The 21,268-nt window shown below is 43.3% G+C and overlaps 1 protein-coding gene across 2 annotated transcripts in view; it reads left to right on the top strand.

Moving 5' to 3' along the window:
* Positions 1 to 21,268, top strand: part of LOC137379691 (actin nucleation-promoting factor WASL-like) — a 94,968-nt gene that overhangs the window by 32,492 nt on the left and 41,208 nt on the right. For both annotated transcript variants that reach the window (XM_068050903.1, XM_068050902.1), the window contains exons 2-3: positions 10,369 to 10,503; positions 20,253 to 20,339. In XM_068050903.1, the coding sequence (XP_067907004.1) occupies positions 10,369 to 10,503; positions 20,253 to 20,339 (222 nt within the window). The remainder of the gene's footprint in view (positions 1 to 10,368; positions 10,504 to 20,252; positions 20,340 to 21,268) is intronic.

The raw sequence follows: 21,268 nt of genomic DNA, 5'->3' as shown, positions 1-21,268 counted from the left end.
GCAGAATTTAATCATTTCACTGTCAGACTTGGGTATCAGCAGACAGGTGCAAAGTTAATATTTTAAGGAAAGAAATCTAGATTCCTGTTTTATTATATAGATCACTTAAACTTCTGAAATGAAGTAATTTTTAATGCGTCATTGACATTATTGGATAAATTTCTAATGTAATCCAGGGTACTCCTACCATAATTTTTTCTTTTAAACTGAAACAGGGAAAAAAAAACAATAGTAAATTTCAGTAGTTGAGACCGACACTGTCCTCTGCAAAAGATGTTGAATTGTGTGCAACCATGTTTTGTGGAAAAGTCTGGCTTGTAATGCTTTAAGGATCATATAGACCTTTGATTCTCTTTCATGTACTATGTTCTGGGAAGGATTGGGTTTCTTCCTTATTAAGCTGTCTTGTAAAGCATTTGGCTCCTAAATCAAAAATACATTTTTAAACCCAATTCTATATTTCACTGCAATTTATGAAGTAGTTAAAATTCATGAAGTAACTTGTAACTAATTGATCACTTTATTGTGTGACTTTCCCTCATGATTATTTATCATTATGCTTAGGGGACGTTAGGAAAGATAATCAAAAGTTTGGTGCAAGAAGTTGGTTTTAAGCAATGTCTTAAAGGAGGAGAGAGAGGCAAGAGTTTTCAGAAGGAAATTCCAACACTTAGGGCCTGAATGGCTGAATGTATGCCTACCAGAGGTGGGGTGAAGGAAATGGATGATAGGCCAAAGTTAGAGAAATGCTGAGTTCTTGGCGAGCTGTAGGACTTGAGAACATTACAGAGGTAGAGAATGGCAAAGCCGTGAAGGAATTTTAAACCTGGCATGAACATTTTAAATCGGAGGCTTTGGTGGACCAAGAATCATTGTAGTTCAGAGAGCACAATAGTGATGGGTGAAAGTGACTTGGTGTGAGTTTGGATAAGCTCCAGTCTAGAGAGGGCAGGAGATGGGAGGCTGGTCAGAAAGACATTGGTATAGTCAAGTCTGGCGGTTTTTATTTAATTAAAAAAAAAGTATGGATGAGGATTTTAGCAGCAGTTAAGCCTAGGCCTGGGTGGAGATAGGTGATATTATAAGATGGAAGTAGGAATTCTTTCTGATGGAGAGGATGTTGGGTTGAAAGTTAAGCTCCAGGTCAAAGACATTGCCTTCGATCTTCCCATCATTAATTGGAAATTTCAGGTCATCCATGACTAGATGTTGGACAAGCTGACAGAGAAATTGGGATTTTTCAGTGTACATGTGCATTGCCTCTGGATAATGTAGCCGAGGCGCAACATATATATGAGAATAAGAGTGGAACAAGGATAGTACCGTGAGGCACTTTAGAGGTAATGATGCGGGTGCTGGAAGAGATTCTCTGATTATGACTGGGCAGAACCAGGCAAGAGCAGTCCCACTCAGCTGGACAATGAAGAAGAGGTGGCAGAAGAGGATGGTGTGATCAACTGTGTCAAAGACTGCAGACAGATTGAGGAGGGATAGTGCACTAGGGTATCGGTCATAGAATATATTATTTGAGACTTTGATTAGGGCAGTTTCAGTGTTGTGGCATGAACCAGATTTTAAAATTCAAACATGGAGTTATGCAAAGATGGGTACAGATTTGGGAGATGTTGCAACTGAGGCGGGAGGAGTGCACTGTCTTTTCTCGTTCCACTTCTCCACAAGTCACAACGTATATTTAAATGTTTGCCCAGTTACCAATACGGTCAATCATATATTCTACTGTTTATCCCAGAATAAAATACACCAACCAGGTTTCTTTAATAAACAACAAAATAATAAGTTTATCAAACAAGACTTATCCAGTAATGAAGCAAAGCATTAACACACAGACTGAAATGTGAAAGTTCCCTTTTTTAAATACCACTCTGCACACCCACACATCCTCTCTCACACAGTTCAAGAGGCAAAAAAGAGAAATTTTCTCTGCAGAGCTCTTTCACAAAGATAAGATGAAAAAAAAATACTTTGGCCAAGCACTACTTGATTCTTGAGGGAAAAGGATGAGATATGTTGTGTCCAAAAATGGCATACAGTCTGGCATCCGAGTACATGTAGACCGGTCACTGGGATCTTTTCAGAAGCAGTTCTTTTCAGGCTGCGTGGAAAACTAATCTGGCAAACTTTCCAGAAGCTCCTCAGGAGAAATGCAGCATCAGGGGTTTTAGCTCCCACGCGCTAGACACTCAGCATTTCAGAGGCGAGAGGAAGGAGGCAAGCTGGTAGTTTCTCTTTTGGCAGGTTGATTTCCAACTAACTCAAAACAATCCACACCTCAACCAGAAAGTCAAAACAAAATCTCAGAAGCGAAACCAACTCCTCCCTCATAAATCTTGACCTGTCACTTCTCTGTAAACATCTCCCCCAAATCACCAAGGTTTCTGTTGATTATTGAGCTTAAGGCATGTGACAGCCAGTAAAGATTTGTTTTCAAACAAGATCTCTCAGTGACCGTTGTTTAAAAAAAAAATCCATGGAATCTTTTCAGTTTTTCACAATTGAACCACAGTCCAAAATTCTAAAATTAGTTCTCAAAGTTTGAAAAAAAAAATAGAAGCACTTTCATAACACCTCCATTCTTGGAGGAATGAAGCACCATTTTTAAATGCATTTCATTACAAACTTGGAAAAAAGCAGATGAAAAATATTAAAATACATTTACGTGCCCATTCTTATTCACTCTCTACCTGTAGCTAATGCTGTTCTGCTTTGTACCATCTTTGCACTCAAATAACTCGAAGCAAAGTTAAATCTGAGACAAATCATCCACAATTACATTATGTTGCCCGCAATGTGGATAATCTTTAAGTGATAAGGTTGCAGTAGTGAACTATCGGAATAGTCTGGCATTCTGGTTTTTGAAATTTTCCACAAAGGCTAGGGGGTTATGATCTGTATATACCAGTGTCTCTCTGTAGTCATGGCAGACATAGACTTGAAAATGCTTAAGAACTAGTAATAAGCCTGGGGTTTCATTTTCCACTGCTGAGTCAGAGATACAGCACTGAAACAGGCCCTTCAGCCCACCGAGTCTGTGCTGACCATCAACCACCCATTTATACTAATCCTATATTAATCCCATATTCCCTACCATATCCCCACCATCCCTCAATTCTCCTACCACCTACCTACACTAGGGGCAATTTACAATGGCCAATTTACCTGTCAACCTGCAAGTCTTTGGTTGTGGGAGGAAACCGGAGCACCAGGCGGAAACCCACGCGGTCACAGGGAGAACTTGCAAACTCCGCACAGGCAGTACCCAGAACTGAACCCGGGTTGCTGGAGCTGTGAGGCTGCGGTGCTCACCACTGTGCCGCCCAAAGAGTATCTCTTTTCGTGTTGCTTTTAGCTTTTTGAAAAAGTATCCCATTGGCCTTTCTATGCCCAATTCATTGTCTTGGAACAGGACTGCAATGACCCCCAGGTCACTCGCATCAATTGCTAACTTGATGGGCTTAGTGAAATTTGGAGCAGCCAACAATAGTTCGTTAATCAAAATGGCTTTGAGCCTCTCAAAGGATGCTTGGTGCTCCCCTGACCACTCTACCTTGGCATTCTTTTTTGTAATAAATCAGTTAGTGGAGCAGCTATAGTACTAAAATTTGGTACAAACTTGCGGTAGAAACCACGCATCCCCAAAACCCTCATGATTTCTCGCTTAGTCTTAGGGGTAGGGAACTCCACCAATGCTTGTATTTTTGCTGTTCTTGGCAACACTTGTCCTTGCCCTCCTATATGCCCTAGATTAGTTACCCTTGCTTTTGCAAATTCACTTTTGGCAAGGTTTATTACTAAATCAGCAGATTGCAATTTTCTAAACAGAACTTCTGGATGTTCCAAGTGGACCTTCCGAGTGTCACTGTATGCCAGCACATCAAGATAAATGACACAGTTGGGAACACTGGCTACCACTTGGTTCATTAGTCTCTGAAAAGTGGCTGGGGTATTTTTTAGCCCGAATGGCATCACTTGGCACAGGAAAAGACCATCTGGTGTGACAAAGGCCGATATTTCTTTAGCTTGGGATGTTAAAGGAACCTGCCAGTATCCCTTTAACAAATCTGTTTTTCTAAGGAACATGGCACTGCCCACTCTGTCAATACAGTCTTCCAAGCGAGGAATTGGGTAGGAGTCTGCCTTTTGTTACTGCATTAACCTTTCTGTAGTCTATGCAGAATCTAGTTGAACTGTCAGGTTTAGGCGCTAACACCACTGGAGAACTCCAGCTGCTTTGGGTTCAGTTAGGTGGTTTTCCAACATGTATTGGATTTCTGCTTTCACCTGGGCCTGTTTGTCTGGACATAAGCAATAAGGATGCTGTTTTATAGGCAAGGATTCCACTACATCCACATCAAGCATGGCTAAGGTTGTACATCCTGTTTTTTTAAATTCGTTTCTGGGATGTGGGCGTTGCCCATTGCTAGTTTCCCTTGAAAAGGTGGTGGTGAACTGCCTTCTTGAACCGCTGCAGTCCATGTGGTACACACGGTGCTGTTAGGAAGGGAGCTCCAGAACTTTGATCCAGTGACAGTGAAGGAACGGCAATATAGTTCCAAGTCAAGATAGTGTGTGGCTTGGAGGGGGACTTGCAGGTGGTGGTGTTCCCATGCATCTGCTGCCCTTGTCCTTCTAGGATAGAGATCGTGGGTTTGGAAGGTGCTGTCTAAGGAGCCTTGGTGTGTTGCTGCAGTGCATCTTGTAGATGGTACATACTGCTGCCACTGGCAGCAGTGGTGGAGGGAGTGAATGTTTGTGGATGGGGTGCCAATCAAGCAGGCTGCATTGTCCTGGATGGTGTCTAGCTTCTTGAGTGTTGTTGGAGCTACACCCATCCAGGCAAGCGGAGAGTATTGCATCACACTCCTGACTTGCCTTGTAGATGGTGGACAGGCTTTGGGGAGTCACAGGATTCCCAGCCTCTGACCTGCTCTAATCGCCATGGTGTTTATAAGACTACTCTAGTTCAGTTTCTGGTCAATGGTAACCCCCAGAATGTTGATAGTGGGGGATTCAGTGATCGTAATGCCGTTGAATGTGAAGGGGAGGTGGTTAGATTCTCTCTTGTTGGAGATGGTCGTGTCCTGGCACTTGTGTGACACCAATGTTACTTGCCACTTATCAGCCTAAGCCTGGATATCTTCCAGGTCTTGCTGCATTTCTACACAGACTGCTTCAGTATCTGAGGAGTCGCAAATGGTGCTGAACGCTGTGCAATCATCAGCGAACATTCCTACTTCTGACCTTATGATGGAGGGAAGGTCATTGATGAAGCAGTTGAAGATGGTTGGGCCTAGGATACTACCCTGAGGAACTCCTGTAGTGATGTCCTGGAGCTGAGAAGATTGACCTCCAACAACATACGAGCATACGATTTAGCAGGATGAGGCCATTCGATCCCTGGAGTCTGCTCCGCCATTCAATAAGTTCATGGCTGAATTGATTATTCCATATTTCCACCTACCCCCGATAACCTTCCACTCCCTTGCTTATCAAGAATCTGTCTACCTCTGCCTTAAAAATATTCAAAGACTCTGCTTCCACTGCAGTTTGAGGAAGAGAATTCCAAAGACTCTCAACCCTCAGAGAAAAAATTTCTCGTCATCTGTCTTAAATGGGTGACCCCCTTATTTTTAAACAGTGACCCCTAGTTTGAGATTCTCCCACAAGGGGAAACATCCTTGCCACAGCCACTCTGTTAAGACCCCTCAGGATCTTGTATGTCTCGATCAAGTCGCCTCTTACTCTTCAAAATCCAGCAGATACATGCCTGGCCTGTTCAACCAATCTTTCCTCATAAGCCAGCCCATCCATTCCAGGTATTAGTCCAGTAAACCTCTGTACTGTCTCCAACGCATTTACGTCCTTCCTTAAATAAGGAGACTAGTACTGTACACATTACTCCAGATGTGGTCTCACCAACACCCTGTATAGCTGAAGCCATAACCTCCCTACTTTTGTATTCAATTCCCCTCGCGAAAAACGATAACATTCTATTAGCTTTCCTAATTATGTGCTGTACTTGCATACTAACCTTTTGCGATTCATGCGCTAGGACACCCAGATCCCTCTGCATCTCAGCACTCTGCAATCTCTCACCATTTAGATAATATGTTTTTTTATTCTATCTGCCAAAGTGGACAATTTCCCATTTTCCCACATTATACTCCATTTGTCAGGTCTTTGCCCACTCACTTAACCTATCTATATCCCTCTGTAGCCTCCTTATGTCCTCTTCACAAGTTACTTTCCTACCTATCTTGCTTTGCGCTAGGTACAACTCCAACCAGCAGAGACTTTTCCCCCAGATTCCCATTGACTCCAGTTTTGCTAGGGCTCCTTGATGCCATACTCGGCCAAATGCTGCGTTAATGTCAAGGGCAAACCCTCTCCCCTCACCTCTGGAGTTCAGCTGTTTTGTTGATGTTTGAACCAAGGCTGTAATAAGGTCTGGAGTTGAGTACCCCTGGCGGAACCCAAACTGAGCGTCAGTGAACAGGTTATTACTATGCAAATGCTGCTTGATAGCACTATCAATGACACCTTCCATCACATTACTGATGATTTGAGAGTAGACTGATGGGGCAGTAATTGGCTGGGTTGGACATGTCCTGCATTTTGTGTACAGGACATACCTGGGCAATTTTCCGCATTGTCGGGTAATTGGGGACCTCAGGAGGAGGCTGAGATGGATCATCAACTCAGCACTTCTGGCTGAAGATTGTTGCAAATGCTTCAACCTTATCTTTTGCATTGATGTGCTGGGCTCCCCCATCATTGAAGATAGGGATATTTGTGGAGCCACCTCCTCTTGTTAGTTGTTTAATTGTCCACCACCATTCACGACTGGATGTGGCAGGACTGCAGAGCTTAGATCTGATCCATTGGTTATGTCATTGCTTTGCTCTGTCTATCGCATGCTGCTTATGCAGTTTGGTACACAAGTAGTCCTGTGTTGTAGCTTCACCAGGTTGACGTCTCATTTTGAGGTATGCCTGGTGCTGCTCCTGGCATGCCCTCCTGCACTCTTCATTGAACCAGGGTTGATCCTCCAGCTTGATGGTACTGGTAGAGTGGGGGATATGCATGGCCATGAGGTTACAGATTGTGGTTGAGTGCAATTCTGCTGCTGCTGATCGCCCACAGCGCCTCATGGATGCCCAGTTTTGCATTGCTAGATCTATTTGAAATCTCTCCCATTTAGCACAGTGGTAGTGCCACATGATGGAGGGTGTCCTCAATGTGAAGATGGGACTTCATCTCCACATGGACTGTGCATGGTCACGCCTATCAATACTGTCATGGACAGATACATCTGCAGCAGGCAGATTGGTGAGGATGAGGTCAAGTATATTTTTCCCTCCTGTTGGTTCCCTCATCCCCTGCCGCAGACCCAGTCGAGCAGCTATGTTCTTTAGGACTCGGCCAGCTTGGTCAGTAGTGGTGCTACCGAGCCACTCTTGGTGATGGACGTTGAAGTCCCCCACCCTGAGTGCTTCTTCCGAGTGCTGTTCAACATGGAGGAGTACCGATTCATCAACTGATGGGGCAGGGTAGGTGGTAATCAGGTGGTTTCCTTGCCCATGTTTGACCTGAAGCCATGAGACTTCATGGGGTCTGGAGTTCATTTTGAAGACTCCCAGGGCAACTCCCTACCGACCGTATACTACTGTGCCGCCACCTCTGCTGGATCTGCCCTGCCAGTGGGACAGGACGTACCCGGGGATGGTGATGGCAGTGTCTGTGACATTGTCTGTAAGGTTTGAATCCGTGAGTATGGCTGTCAGGCTGTTGCTAGACTTGTCTGTGGGACAGCTCTCCCAACTTTGGCACAAGCGCCCAGATATTAGTATGGAGGACTTTGCAGGGTCGACAAGGCTGTCCATAATTCTAAAATGAAAGAAAAAATATTTTAAATAGAAGCACTTCAATAACAGAGGTCAGAATGGTATAAAGGACTGTTTGATGATAGCTTCATATGGCTTATGTGACTCTAACTACAGAAAAGTAATAAGGAAGCTTTGTAGGGATACAAAATATCTCACCAAGCCGATAAATTGTTTCGTGTTTTAATAAATCAAACATAAATATAAATTGCAGGTAGAATTATTTGTTCCTGACATTTTTGTGATGTGACCATAGTTGGCAATATTGCGATGGGACAATATAGGCAAGAGGTATTCCTATAAAATAAAATGCCTAGATTGTATAGAATTATTGGAGCATTTTCGTTGGAATGTAGTTCAGTTTAAAAGGTTGATGTGGACAGTGTGGAAAAATGCCTGGGTTAGGTACTATCCACAACAAGCAGGACAAATCCATTCCAGCCAATTACTGCCCCATCAGTCTGCTCTCATTAGCAAAGTGATGGAAGGTGTCATCAACAGAGCTATCAAGTGCTGCTTTTCAGCAATAACATGCTCACCAATGCTCAGTTTGGGTTCCACAAGGGCCACTCAGCTCCTGACCTCATTACAGCCTTGGTCCAAAAATCGACAGCTGAACCCGAGGTGAGGTGGGAGTGATTACCCTGGATATCAAGGCAGCATTTGACAGAGTTTTCAAGGACCCCTAGCCAAACCGAAGTCCATGGGAATAAGGGGGAAAGCTCTCCACTAGTTGGAGTCATACCTAGCACAGAGGAAGATGGTTGTGGTTGCCCCAGGGCATCACTGTACGAGTACCTCAGGGTAGTGTCCAAGGCCCAACCATCTTCAGCTGCTTCATCAATGACCTTCCCTCCATCATAAGGTCAGAAGTGGGGATGTTTGCTGACCATTGTACAATGTTCACTACCTTTTGCAATTCCTCAGATACTGAAGCAGTCCATGTGTACATGCAGCAAGACCTGGGCAACATTCAGGCTTGGGCTGATAAGTGGTAAGTAACATTCGTGCCACACAAGTGCCAGACAATGACAATCTCCAATAAGAGAGAACCTAACCACCTCCCCATGACATTCAACCGCATTACCATCACTGAATCCCTCACTATCAACATCCTGGAGGTTACCATTGACCTGAAACTGAACAGGAGCAGCCAAATAAATGCTCTGGCTACAAGAGCAGGTCAGAGGCTGGGAATTCTAAGGCGAGTAACCCACCTCCTGACCCCCAAGACCTTGTCATCCATCTACAAGGCACGTTAGGAGTGTAATGAAATACTCTCCACTTGCCTGGATGAGTGCAGTTCCAACAACTTTCAGGAAGCTCAACACCATCCAGGACAAAGCAGCCCACTTGATTGGCACCCTATCCACCATCTTAAACACTCACTCCTTGCACCACTGTCGCACAGTGGCAGCAGTGTATATCATCTACAGATTTCCCTCCAAGTCACATAACATCCTGACTTGGAAATATATTGTCATTGCTTCATAGTCGCTGGGTCAAAATCCTGGAACTCCCTCCCTAACAGCACTATATAGTAGGTGTATCCGCATCAGATGGACTGCAGCAGTTCAAGAAGGTGGCTCTCCACCGCTATCTCAAGGGTAAATAAGGATGGCAACAAGCGCTGGCTTTGCCAGTGCCTGTATCCCATGAAAAAAAATGAGGCAGGCTCATTTTAATATGCCATATTGCTTAGTTTTGAGCTGGTCAGCAGTAGTCAAATCGACATGTTCAGCTGTAATGTTTGTTTTTCAACTGCATTATTGCAGTATGTGTTGAAAATATTTGCGAAATCGTTGTAATGGTTCCATGACGTATACCTTATTGATCTCTCTTAATCAACAACAAATCTTGCAAAATTGGTTGCCAGTAAGCAACTTTTGATCCTTCCAACTGAGTTTAACAAGTTGTTGAGCATTGGCTACACAAGTTATGTTCTTTTCTCTCCAGTGAGTAGCTGACCTGAGCCATATTGATCAGGAAAGATCCAAGCTCATTGCACCATCTGTACTGAGGTGGTAGATAGACTCAGTAATTTTTTCCTCCCTAACTTAAGTGTATCAGGGTTCCCACTTGCCTCTCTGTCAAGCATTTCTTGCTGGAAGTGAAATGTCTGGAGATCTGATGAGGATAGGAACAGGTGGAGTTGCGATATAGCCTATCTTTGAATACTTCAAACATTCTGAGGTACACACTTGAATAATGGTCAATTAGAAGAGATACCAGAGAGGAAGGCAATAGAGAATTGGCAAGAGAAAGGTGTACTTTTTTGCCATTAGGTTGGGAGTACGTTGATTGTTGTAATTTGTCCACGACATTCAGACAGTTCTAAACATTAATTTGATGTTGTCTAACTTAGCCTGCCCTTTTGTTGTCCTTAATAAGCTACTGTTACATGTATTTTTCAGAAACATTTTCCTACTTTGCTAAAAACTGACATGACATTCTCTTTTTCTTCCAGACATTATCATCAGCCGTTGTTCAAGTGTTTTCAGCAGAGCGCAGTTCTCATTGGGCAAAAAAATGCTGTGGAGTCGCCTGCCTTATCAAAGACAATCCACAAAGGTCTTACTTTATCCGAGTATATGATATAAAGGTAAGGGCAATAGTTGAAGCATGTTGGCACACAATTCCTGAGATTTGAGTTTCATTTTTTCCAGGCCAATGGTATATAAGTAGATACTCTTGAACTTTAGCCAAGTATCTCATGGTTGTGAATTTGCACAACCATGCAAAATTGCTCATAAATTGGTCATCCCAAGATAAATAAATAAATAAGGCCATTCAGTCTATCTTGCATATCACCCTGAAAGGCCCATTTCAGTATCCTATATTTTATAAATGGATTACTCTGTGAATAACTATTTCATGACAGCACTCCTAAATTTACCTTTTGCTTGTTGAATTTGTCTTTTTATCCCATTCTCACTATTAGAAGTAACATTGTGAAATACCATTCCTTAATTTTAAGCTTTATTATGAGGTAGTTATCAAATGCTTCATTACAGGGTGAAAATCTAACCCTCTAGCCTTTCCTCATAAATCAGATTTATAACACCAGGAATCAGTCTTCTGGTTCTTCACTATACCACATCCAGTTCTTGACTGTTTCCTTTTGTCTCACTAACTCGATCTAGATTATGAGGTACATTCTGACCAGAGTCCTATAAAGATTTCCTGTGACTTGTGTTCGAGTGTTTTGTCTTTGTAGTTAAGATTTCTGTTGTCTTTACTGCTCTATATTAGTTGACCATGTTGTGCATTGAGTCCACTGAGACTCCTAGGAATCTTCCTTATGTCAGGCAAACTCCCCCCACTCCCCCCACCTACCAAGACTGAGGCACACATTATTTCACCACACGAACGTTAAAACTTAAAATTACAAGCCCCTGACTGGAAAGACATTTCCATGGTAACAGACAGTGTTGGAACAAGGGACAAAGGACCATGCCCTGACCCATTCAACCAACAATGAAGTTTTGATTACCAGACGTTGACGATGGGGGGAGCTAGCATTCCAGGTTGACTAAGATAGCAGAATCCACAAACACAGAAGAAGTGGTCAGACCAGTCTTAGTCACATGACTAGCTGGCTGTTGGAATTTGAACTGCCAACAGAGTGTTGGAAATCAGAAAGCCGTGTGCTCCTGGAACTGAAGTAGAACCTCCAGTCCTGTCTGCCTTCATCCCTTCCCCATGGAACTGAATCTTGTGAAAACACGTGAACCTTAAATAGAGAAAAGTCTCCTACGTGAACGAGGTTTAAGAAGAACATTGGGCCCTGCGAACAGCAAGACTACCTATAATCAAGTGGGCTGGAAACACAGAAACAGTACCAAGAAACCCCCTTTAGAGACTGCCTCAAACCTCTCCATTTTATTTTTCTTCACTTTTCTGTCCCTATGTGCATGCTAGCATGGGCATGTCGTATATCCATAGGTGTTAACTGTATTAGCGTTAAGTTTTAAGGTTTAATAAATTTCACTTTTCTCCTTTTAAACTGGAGAAAGCCTGTTTATGATAATTTCTTTGCCATATAACTGGAAAGCTGTGAACAAGGATTCACAAAGGGGGAGCTCAAAACACTGTGTTTAAAAATAAACCCTGTTACAGTCAGACCAGGTGAAGACTAAAAGGGATCCCTAGACACCTTTCTCATCTGGTTGTAACACTTAATTATTTCCATGAATAATTCAATACCATTCATGTATATAAATATTTTTTCCTATGTGCAGTGCTTTACACTGTCTGAATTAAATTTCATCCATCATTGCTCGACCTACTTATATATTTTATCGCATTAATTCTATAAACTTCTGATCTGCCTCATCCAGTTCCACCGCCCATCCCAGTTTGGTACCATCTGGAAACTTGACAATTTTGCATTAATTTTTGAATAGCTATTCATTAAAACTAATAGTAGCGGTCCCCACACTGAACCTTGGCACCCAATTCTGTTTCTCTTCCCCCCCACCCCCATCATGCTGTTTTCTTCTAATGACTGCTTTTTGTTTAGTACCTGTCAGCTGACATCTTATCATTTGCTGCAATTTGCTCTGAACCCCAAATGCTAAAGGCCTTTTTTTTTGTGGAACTTGAACAAGCACTTTTTTTTTTAAAGAAGTTTGGCTGCGTTACATTGTAGGGCTTCCCACAGTCAACTTGAGTTGTTATGGAAGTTGATGAAAGATCGTGCAGGATCTTTCCCATCTGAATCCCTTTGACTCTTGTTTACTGTGGTAGAGATAATCCCCCAGTTTACTCCTGATAATTGATTTCATGCTTTCATTCTGTGTGGAATAAAGACCAGTTGTTTCTGTTTTATCTGTTTTACCTTTTTTTAAATGTGGACACTATGCCAGCTTGTCAGTCTACTGCTACTTTTCCAGTGTCAAGTTGGTTACTTTTTCATAATAGTCAGCACCTTAAGATCATCTCCTCCCAAGTACCCCACATTAGTGTTGGATAAGCATCAATCACTAGGGAATTGTTTTGAGTCCTTTTAGGCTGTTTGGGTCTTGCATCTCATTTTTATCAAAATCTGATTTTAATTGTTAATTATTTTTGGAAGGCGTGTTGTTGATGCCTTCCCTTGTAAATTCTTAAATATTTACTCTTTTGCGTTTTTCTTCACTTTCAGGCCAACTTGCTCCTTTTCGGGTTTTCATCTCTGTTGTCTTACTACTTCAGTATTGAGAATTTTTTTGAACTGTTTCTAGCCTTTGCTGCTTTGCTTCCCTCCCCCCAATCCCAAGTTACTGTGATCTGAGCATCTTTGTAAAAAGTTTCTGCCTTTTCTTTATCTGAGTGAACCCCTTCCTTTCTGCTGGATTTGGATTTGTAGAGGTAATTATTCCTCTTTTTTTTTTAACTTTGTTAATCCATTTAAGGTAATGCTTGTTTCTTCTGAGTTTATTGGCTTTAGGGATGTACTTATCCTGCATTCTTCACATTAACTATCTTTTAAAGGTGTTCCATTTATCCTCTACTGAAGTGTGGAGTAACCTACCCCAGTGGATTTATAGAGTCGTACAGCATAGAAACAGGCCCTTCGGCCCACCGCGTCCATGCCGACCATAATGCCTATCTATACTAATCCCACCTGCCTGCATTAATTCCATATCCCTCTATGCCTTGCTCATTCAAGCACCTGTCCTCCTTCTTCTTCTTTGGCCTCCTTGTCTCGAGAGACAATGGGTAAGCGCCTGGGCCTGTCCAGATGCCTCTTAAATGTTGCTACTGTTCCTGCCTCCACCACCTCCTCTGGCAGCTCATTCCAGGTACCCACTATTCTTTGTGTGAAATATTTACCCCTTTGATCCCCTTTAAACCTCCTCCCTCTCACCTTAAATCTATGCCCTCTAGTTTTAGTCACCCCTACCATGGGAAACAGACTCTGGCTATCTACCCTATCTATGCCTCTCATAATTTTATATACCTCTATCATGTCCGCACTCAGCCTCCTTCGCTCCAGGGAAAAAAGACCCAGTCTATCCAATCTCTCTTTATAACTCAAGCCCTCCAAACCTCTGCTGGGATATGATTCCATAGGTGGTGGCAGCTGACATTGCATGAGCCAAGATAATGATAGTCCAATAGGTAATTACGCCATGGAAGACATCACAATGGAGCCCTGTCCTTTTCTCTCACAGAATATACATCAGCATTAATGAGAGAAATTTCTAGCCCAAAAGTCTAATTGCATTTTAGCTTTTTTGGATTTGTTTTAGTTTTTCCCTCATCTTTTTGAATTTAACCCACATAGTTACTTTCTGACCCTGGTCTTGGATGTATCTCATTCCTAGATCATTTTGCACTTGCTCATGTTGTACTCGCTATTCCTTGGTGCTACAGCTTCCAGTTCCTTTATGATTTCTGGCTTGTTGGCGAATGCCAGGTCAAGTTGAGCACTGCCTCTTGTGACTTCCTTGACACATTGAGTCATGAAACAGTCATGTATTATGTTTGTTTACCAACTCTGACTCTGAATCACATCCATTTTCCTATTAAAATAACTAACATTCCTGTTCTTGTGTATCCTTTTCTCTCTTTAGAGCAAATTGCTCCTTTTTATGTTGACCTGAAGCATAACCCAAATGGAAGCTTTGAGTTTTTTTTTACTTGAGATGTCTCCAAATCGGATTTCACATTGAAGCTAACCACCTCCCATGGGATCAACTTCATTTATCTTCCAGGTGTCCCTGACGTATAAGGCGAGACCACCACCGTTTCTCTCCACTGCCATTTTTTAATGCTTTCTATCAATCAACATTAAATTAATTTGATCATGCTTCTGTTCCCATTGCATAACAGTTCACTACTGCTACAAAAGTTTCCAGTTCTGCCATCTTATTTCTAGTGCTTCTAGCATCTTAGTACAAATTTGCTTCCTTTTATATCTCCATCTACGTATTTTTGGTCTCTGTTTCATCAATGTCTTCTCCGTGTTTCGTTGTCTTCACCCACTTGTTCTATCCTGTGATTCGTCTGAAATCCAGTTTTCCTCCCTGCCTCAGTGTCGTTAAGTCACTGCATTTCTACATGGTTTTGGTGAATCCCATTCTAATTGGCTATTATGAAATATTGGGAAGATGCCCTGATGCAGTTTTGCGGCTGTTGTAGAACAGGGAGAAGAGGTTAATTAAACTGACAAAGGAGGGGAAAAAAGGTACTCTCTATTTGTGTGCATGTTAACTTGACCTGGGAATGCATGATGCAAAACTGGATGTGTTTTCACTTACATTACTGATGACACTTGACTTGTCATTGAAAAATATATACATTTAAATCATTGTACTGGCTATCTAGTTTGCATATGATTGTGGGGGGATGGAGGAGTGCTCCCCCCCCCCCCCCCCCACCCCGCCCTTTCACGCTCCCCAAAGAATCGCTAAATTGAACCTTGTTCCACCTTGCAATGGATTGACCCTATTTTTCGCCCCATACCCAAGTGAAAGCTCACAATTTGCTTTGGACCACAAGTGTTCAGGTGATTTCAACAGTAATGTTTCCATAGCAAGTAATACTTGTCCTCCAGGTTCACGCAGCATCAGAGTCACAGAAGCATCAGTGCCATATTTAACTGCTTCCAAGCTTGTAAACCCCTAATTGAACAGGATCATATAACCTTAGTGACCAACAATTGATTCCATCCGAACATGAATGTCTGAAACCTGTGTGGGCAAGAAGTCAACTACATTTTAAACAAAGGGGAGCCGATGGTGTAGTGGTATTGTCACTGGACGGGTGACCCAGAGACCCAGGGTATTGCTCTGGGGACATGGGTTCGAATCCCACCACAGCAGAAGGTGGAGTTTGCATTCAATTAATTAAATCTGGATATTAAGATTTAGTCTAATGATGGCCATGAAACCATTGTCGGTTATTGTAAAAACCCATCTGGTTCACTAATGTCCTACAGGGAAGGAAATCTGCTGTCCTTACCTGGTCTAGCCTACACGTGACTCCAGACCCACAGCAATGTGGCTGACTCTTAAATGCCCTCTGAAATGACCGAGCAAGCCACTCAGTTGTATCTAACCGCTACGAAGTCAATAGAAAATGAAACTGGACGGACCACCCGGCATCGACCTAGGCACCGGAAACGACAACGGCAAACCCTGCAAAGTCCTCCTTACTAACACCTGGGGGCTTGTGCCAAAGTTGGGAGAGCTGTCCCACAGACTAGTCAAGCAACAGCCTGATGTAGTCATACTCAGAGAATCATACCTTACAGCCAATGACCCAGACACCGCCATCACCATCCCCGGGTACGTCCTGTCCCACCGGCAGGTCAGACCCAGCAGAGGCGGCAGCACAGTGGTATAGTCAGGAGGGAGTTGCCCTCGGAGTCCTCAACATCGACTCCAGACCCCATGAAGTCTCATAGCCAGGTCAAACATGGGCAAGGAATCCTCTTGCTGATTACCACCTACTGCCCTCCCTCAGCTGATGAATCAGTACTCCTCCATGTTGAACACCACTTGGAGGAAGCAGTGAGGGTGGCAAGAGCGCAGAATGTACTCTGGGTGGGGGACTTCAACGTCCATCACCAAGAGTGACTCGGTAGCACCACGACTGACCGAGCTGGCTGAGTCCTAAAGGATGTAGCTGCTAGACTGGGTATGTGGCAGGTGGTGAGGGAACCAATAACAGGGAAAAACATACTTGATCTCATCCTGATCAATCTGCCTGCCACAGATGTATCTGTCCATGACAGTATTGGTAGGAGTGACCACCGCACAGTCTTTGTGGAGACGAAGTCCTGCCTTCACATTGAGGAAACCCTCCATTGATTTTGTGGCACTACCACCGTGCTAAATGGGATAGATTTCGAGCAATGCAAAACTGGGTATCCATGAGGCGCTGTGGGCCATGAGCAGCAGCAGAATTGTACTCAACCACAATCTGTAACTAATGGCCCAGCATATCCCCCACTCTACCATTACCATCAAGCCGGAAGACCAATCCTGGTTCAATGAAGAGTGCAGGAGGACATGCCAGAAGCAGCTCCAGGCATACCTCAAAATGAGGTGTCAACCTGGTGAAGCTACAAGACAAGACTAATTGTGTGCCAAACTGCGTAAGCAGCATGCGATAAACAGAGCTCAGCAATCCCACAACCAACAGATCAGATCTAAGCTCTGCAGTCCTGTCATATCCAGCCGTGAATGGTGGTCGACAATTAAACAACTAACTGGAGGAGGTGGCTCCACAAGTATCCCCATCCTCAATGATAGGGGAGCCGATCACATTAGTGCCAAAGATAAGGCTGAAGCATTTGCAACAGTCTTCAGCCAGAAGTGCTGAGTTGATGATCCATCTCGGCCGTCTTCTGAAGTGCCCAGCATCACAGATGCCAGACTTCAGCCAATTCGATTCACTGCACGTGACATCAAGAAACGACTGAAGGCACTGGATACTGCAAAGGCTATGGACCCTGACAATATTCCAGCAATGGTACTGCAGACCTGTGCTCCAGAACTTGCTGCGCCCCTAGCCAAGCTGTTCCAGTACAGCTACAACACTGGCATCTACCGGCAATGTGGAAAATTGCCCAGGTATGTCCTGTACACTAAAAGCAGGACAAGTCCAACCTGGCCAATTACCGCCCCATCAGTCTATTCTCAATCATCAGTAAAGTGATAGCACAGTCTATGACAGCTTCTATCAAGCAGCACTTGCTTAGCAATAACCTGCTTAGTGACGCTCAGTTTGGGTTCTGCCAAGGCTACTCAGTTCCTCACCTCATCACAGCCTTGGTTCAAACATGGATAAAAGAGCTGAACTCCAGAGGTGAGGTGAGAGTGACTGCCCTTGACATCAAGGCAGCATTTGACCGAGTATGGCATCAGGGAGCCCTAGCAAAACTGGAGTCAATGGGAATCAGGGGAAAACACTCTGCTGGTTGGAGTCATACCAAGCACAAAGGAAGATGATTGTTGGAGGTCAATCATGTCTGTTCCAAGCCATCACTGCAGGAGTTCATCAAGGTAGTATCCTAGGCCCAACCATCTTCAGCTGCTTCATCAATGACCTTTCTTCAATCATAAGGTCAGAAGTGGGGATGTTTGATGATTGCACAATGTTCAGCACCATTCGCGACTCCTCAGATACTGAAGCAGTCTGTGTCGAAATGCAGCAAGACTTGGACAATATCCAGGCTTGGGCTGATAAGTGGCAAGTAACATTCGTGCCACGCATGTGCCAGGCAATGACCATCTCCAACAAGAGCGAATCTAACCATCTCCCCTTGACATTCAATGGCATTACCATCACTGAATCCCCCACTATCAACATCCCGGGGGTTACCATTGACCAGAAACTGAACTAGAGGTGTGCAAAGGAAACCCGACCCAAGTCTGAATGCTGGACTGGGAAGCCCGACCTAAACCCAACACATACCATCGGATCCCGTCGGGATCAGGTCGGGTAGCAGGCCTTTACCCATGTACTGATCTAAAGGCCTGCAACCCGACCCAACACCGATGGGTCCCGACGATATGTGTCGGGTTCGGGTCTGGCGGACCTCTGGGTCCGGAATTCGGGCTCGCGTCAGGTTTCCTTTGCATACCTCTAAACTGAACTGGAGTAGCCATATAAATACCGTGGCTACAGGAGCAGGCCAGAGGCTAGGAATCCCCCTGACTCCCTAAAGCCTGTCCACCATCTACAAGGCACAAGTCAGGAATGTGATGGAATACTTTCCACTTGCACTAGCTTGGCACTATCCAGGACAAAGCAGCCCACTTGATTGGCACCCCATCCACAAGCATTCACTCTCTCCACCACCGATGCACAGTGGCAGCAATATGTACCATCTACAAGATGCACTGCAGCAAAGCACCAAGGCTCCTTAGACAGCACCTTCCAAACCTGCGAGCTCTACCACCTAGAAGGACAAGGGCAGCAAATGTATGGGAACATCACCACCTGGAAATTCCCCTCCAAGTCACACACCATCCTGACTTGGAACTATATCGCCGTCCTTCACTGTCGCTCGGTCAAAATCCAGGAACTCCCTCCCTAACAGCACTGTGGGTGTCCCTACTCCACATGGACTGCAGTGGTTCAAGAAGGCAGCTCACCCACCACCTTCTCAAGGGTCAATAGGAATGGGCAATAAATGCTGGCCTAGCCAGCGACGCCCACTTCCCATGAATGAATTAAAAAAAAACTTCCTTCAAGCCAATTTCTTAGTAATGAAATAAAATCAAATGCTTTTGAATGTACTTGCTCACTTTATCTGATCTAAGCTAATGAGCACCAGCAGTGCAATTATTGAAACTTTCTTTAGTTGTACATAAAGCGACTTTAGGTGCTTTATTCTTAGACATTGATTTATTTCTGATAAGCCACATGTGACAAACATTCTCTGCTTGAAAGTGCTACCAATTGCCCATGTTCTGAGCAATTGACTGGCATGTTTAGTTTGTACATGTACATTTCAGTGAAAATCTTCAGTCTCTTCCTACTGCATTTGCCTGTACGGATCTAGGAGGTTTGCCGTCATATACTGCAGTAATGCACTGCAGTTTAAAACTGTCTGTGGATGATGGGAGCAGAGAACAAAGGGGAAAAAAAATCAAACTTTGCCACTCCATTTCCCCGCACAGCCATATCTTGGGTCTCACTGTCACTCTCCTGCTTTGTATCTTATCACTTCCACCAGTGCTCACCCCATCAAATCACAAACCTGCTAGTGTGTTCAGTCTGTGCCCCATGTTGTGGTCCGTGTCTTGCTTTCATGCTTTTTCTAATTCCCTACCGAAAAGCTTCCTGCCCATCTCTCTTGGCAATGTTAGTGAGTCTTAAATTCCACTGTTCAGTGTATGAACTATTCAGTTGAATTTAAATGAATATGGATTTTTTTAAAAAATCCTTATTTGTACCAAATTTCTATAAGAAACTTGAATTGATTTTGAAATGAAGACAGAAGGGGAAGGTGGCTGCAGTACAAAGTGACACCAACGTTAAAACTAAGCATTGGAAAAGGTTAGTTGGTCAGGTAGAGAGAAACAGTGTTAACGTTTCAGTTCTGACAAAAGGTCATCGACCTGCAGTGTTAACTCTGTTTTGCTCTCCACACATGCTGCCAGACCTGCTGAATGTTTCCAGCATTTTCTGTTTATTTCAGATTTCTAGCATCTGCAGTATTTTGCTTTTGTAGAAAATATATCAAATTTATCAACATTTAACATCTTTGATTTATACCCTTATTTTAAACCTACTTTAGTATGAAAGTGATAAAGTTTCAGATTTTCTGAGAGAAAATTTCAGTTGTACAGGTCAAATGTAGTACTAGTTCTTAAATGAACATTTAACTCATTTTTGTTTCTATCATAGGATGGGAGACTAATGTGGGAGCAGGAAATGTACAACAATTTTGTTTACAATCCGTCTCGATCGTACTTTCATACTTTTATTGGTGATGTAAGTTATTTTATTGTTTTGCTATCTAGGCCTGTGACTTATGCTTAAAAAGAGTTTTTGTGATAATCATGATAACGTTCTGTGCAAAGAAGGATGCATATTCCTTAAAAGTAAGTTTTTCAGATTAGCTGTGTGGCATTGTTTACATACGAATTAGGAGCAGGAGTAGGCCACGCGGCCCTTCGAGCCTGCTCCGCCATTCAATTAGTTCATGGCTGAACTGATTACTCCACATTTTCACCTACCCTCGATTAATCTGTATGTCTCCTGCACTCTCTCCCTTTCACATCCAGTGAAGAGCTGGAAGCACACTGAAATTGCAGAAATGGCCTCTGTAGGGGCAAAACCACAGCTGTCTACTTGGATCAGTATAATCCTGAAATTCCAAATAAAGTTTGACTAACAGAAACACTTAAGCTATCTCTTAGTCTGTCATATGTCTATCACTAAATCATTGGCATGTCTTTCCTACCTCTAGAATTGGCTGTTCTTTTTGTAAATTATTTTCTTGGAAAATTTGGAAGAAGGATTTATGAGTGTTTGGAGAGCTGATGTCTATCTTGGTCTTCCTGTCGAGTCACAAAGCCTGCCTTACTTAACTAACCAAAGGAAGCTCATGACAGTCATTTAAAGACAAGCAGCACTAATTTTTCACCAGCCACAGCAATAGGCACAAGAAGATAGGATCAGGAGTAAGCCTTTCAGCCCCTTGAGCTTGTTCTGGTATTCAATTAGATCATATCTGATCTAGCCTCAACTCCATTTGCCAGCCTTTGTTCCATATCCCTTGATACCATTACCTAACAAAAATATATTGATTGCCGCCTGGATGATTTCAATTAATTCAGCATCTACTACCTTTTGGGGAAGAGTGTTCCAGATTTCCACTGCCCTTTAAGTGAAAAGGTGCTTCTTGACTTCACTTCAAA

This window comes from Heterodontus francisci, chromosome 18 (genome assembly GCF_036365525.1).
Source record: "Heterodontus francisci isolate sHetFra1 chromosome 18, sHetFra1.hap1, whole genome shotgun sequence".
Taxonomy (NCBI): Eukaryota; Metazoa; Chordata; class Chondrichthyes; order Heterodontiformes; family Heterodontidae; genus Heterodontus; species Heterodontus francisci.
This window is presented reverse-complemented; position numbering and strand designations above follow the sequence as displayed.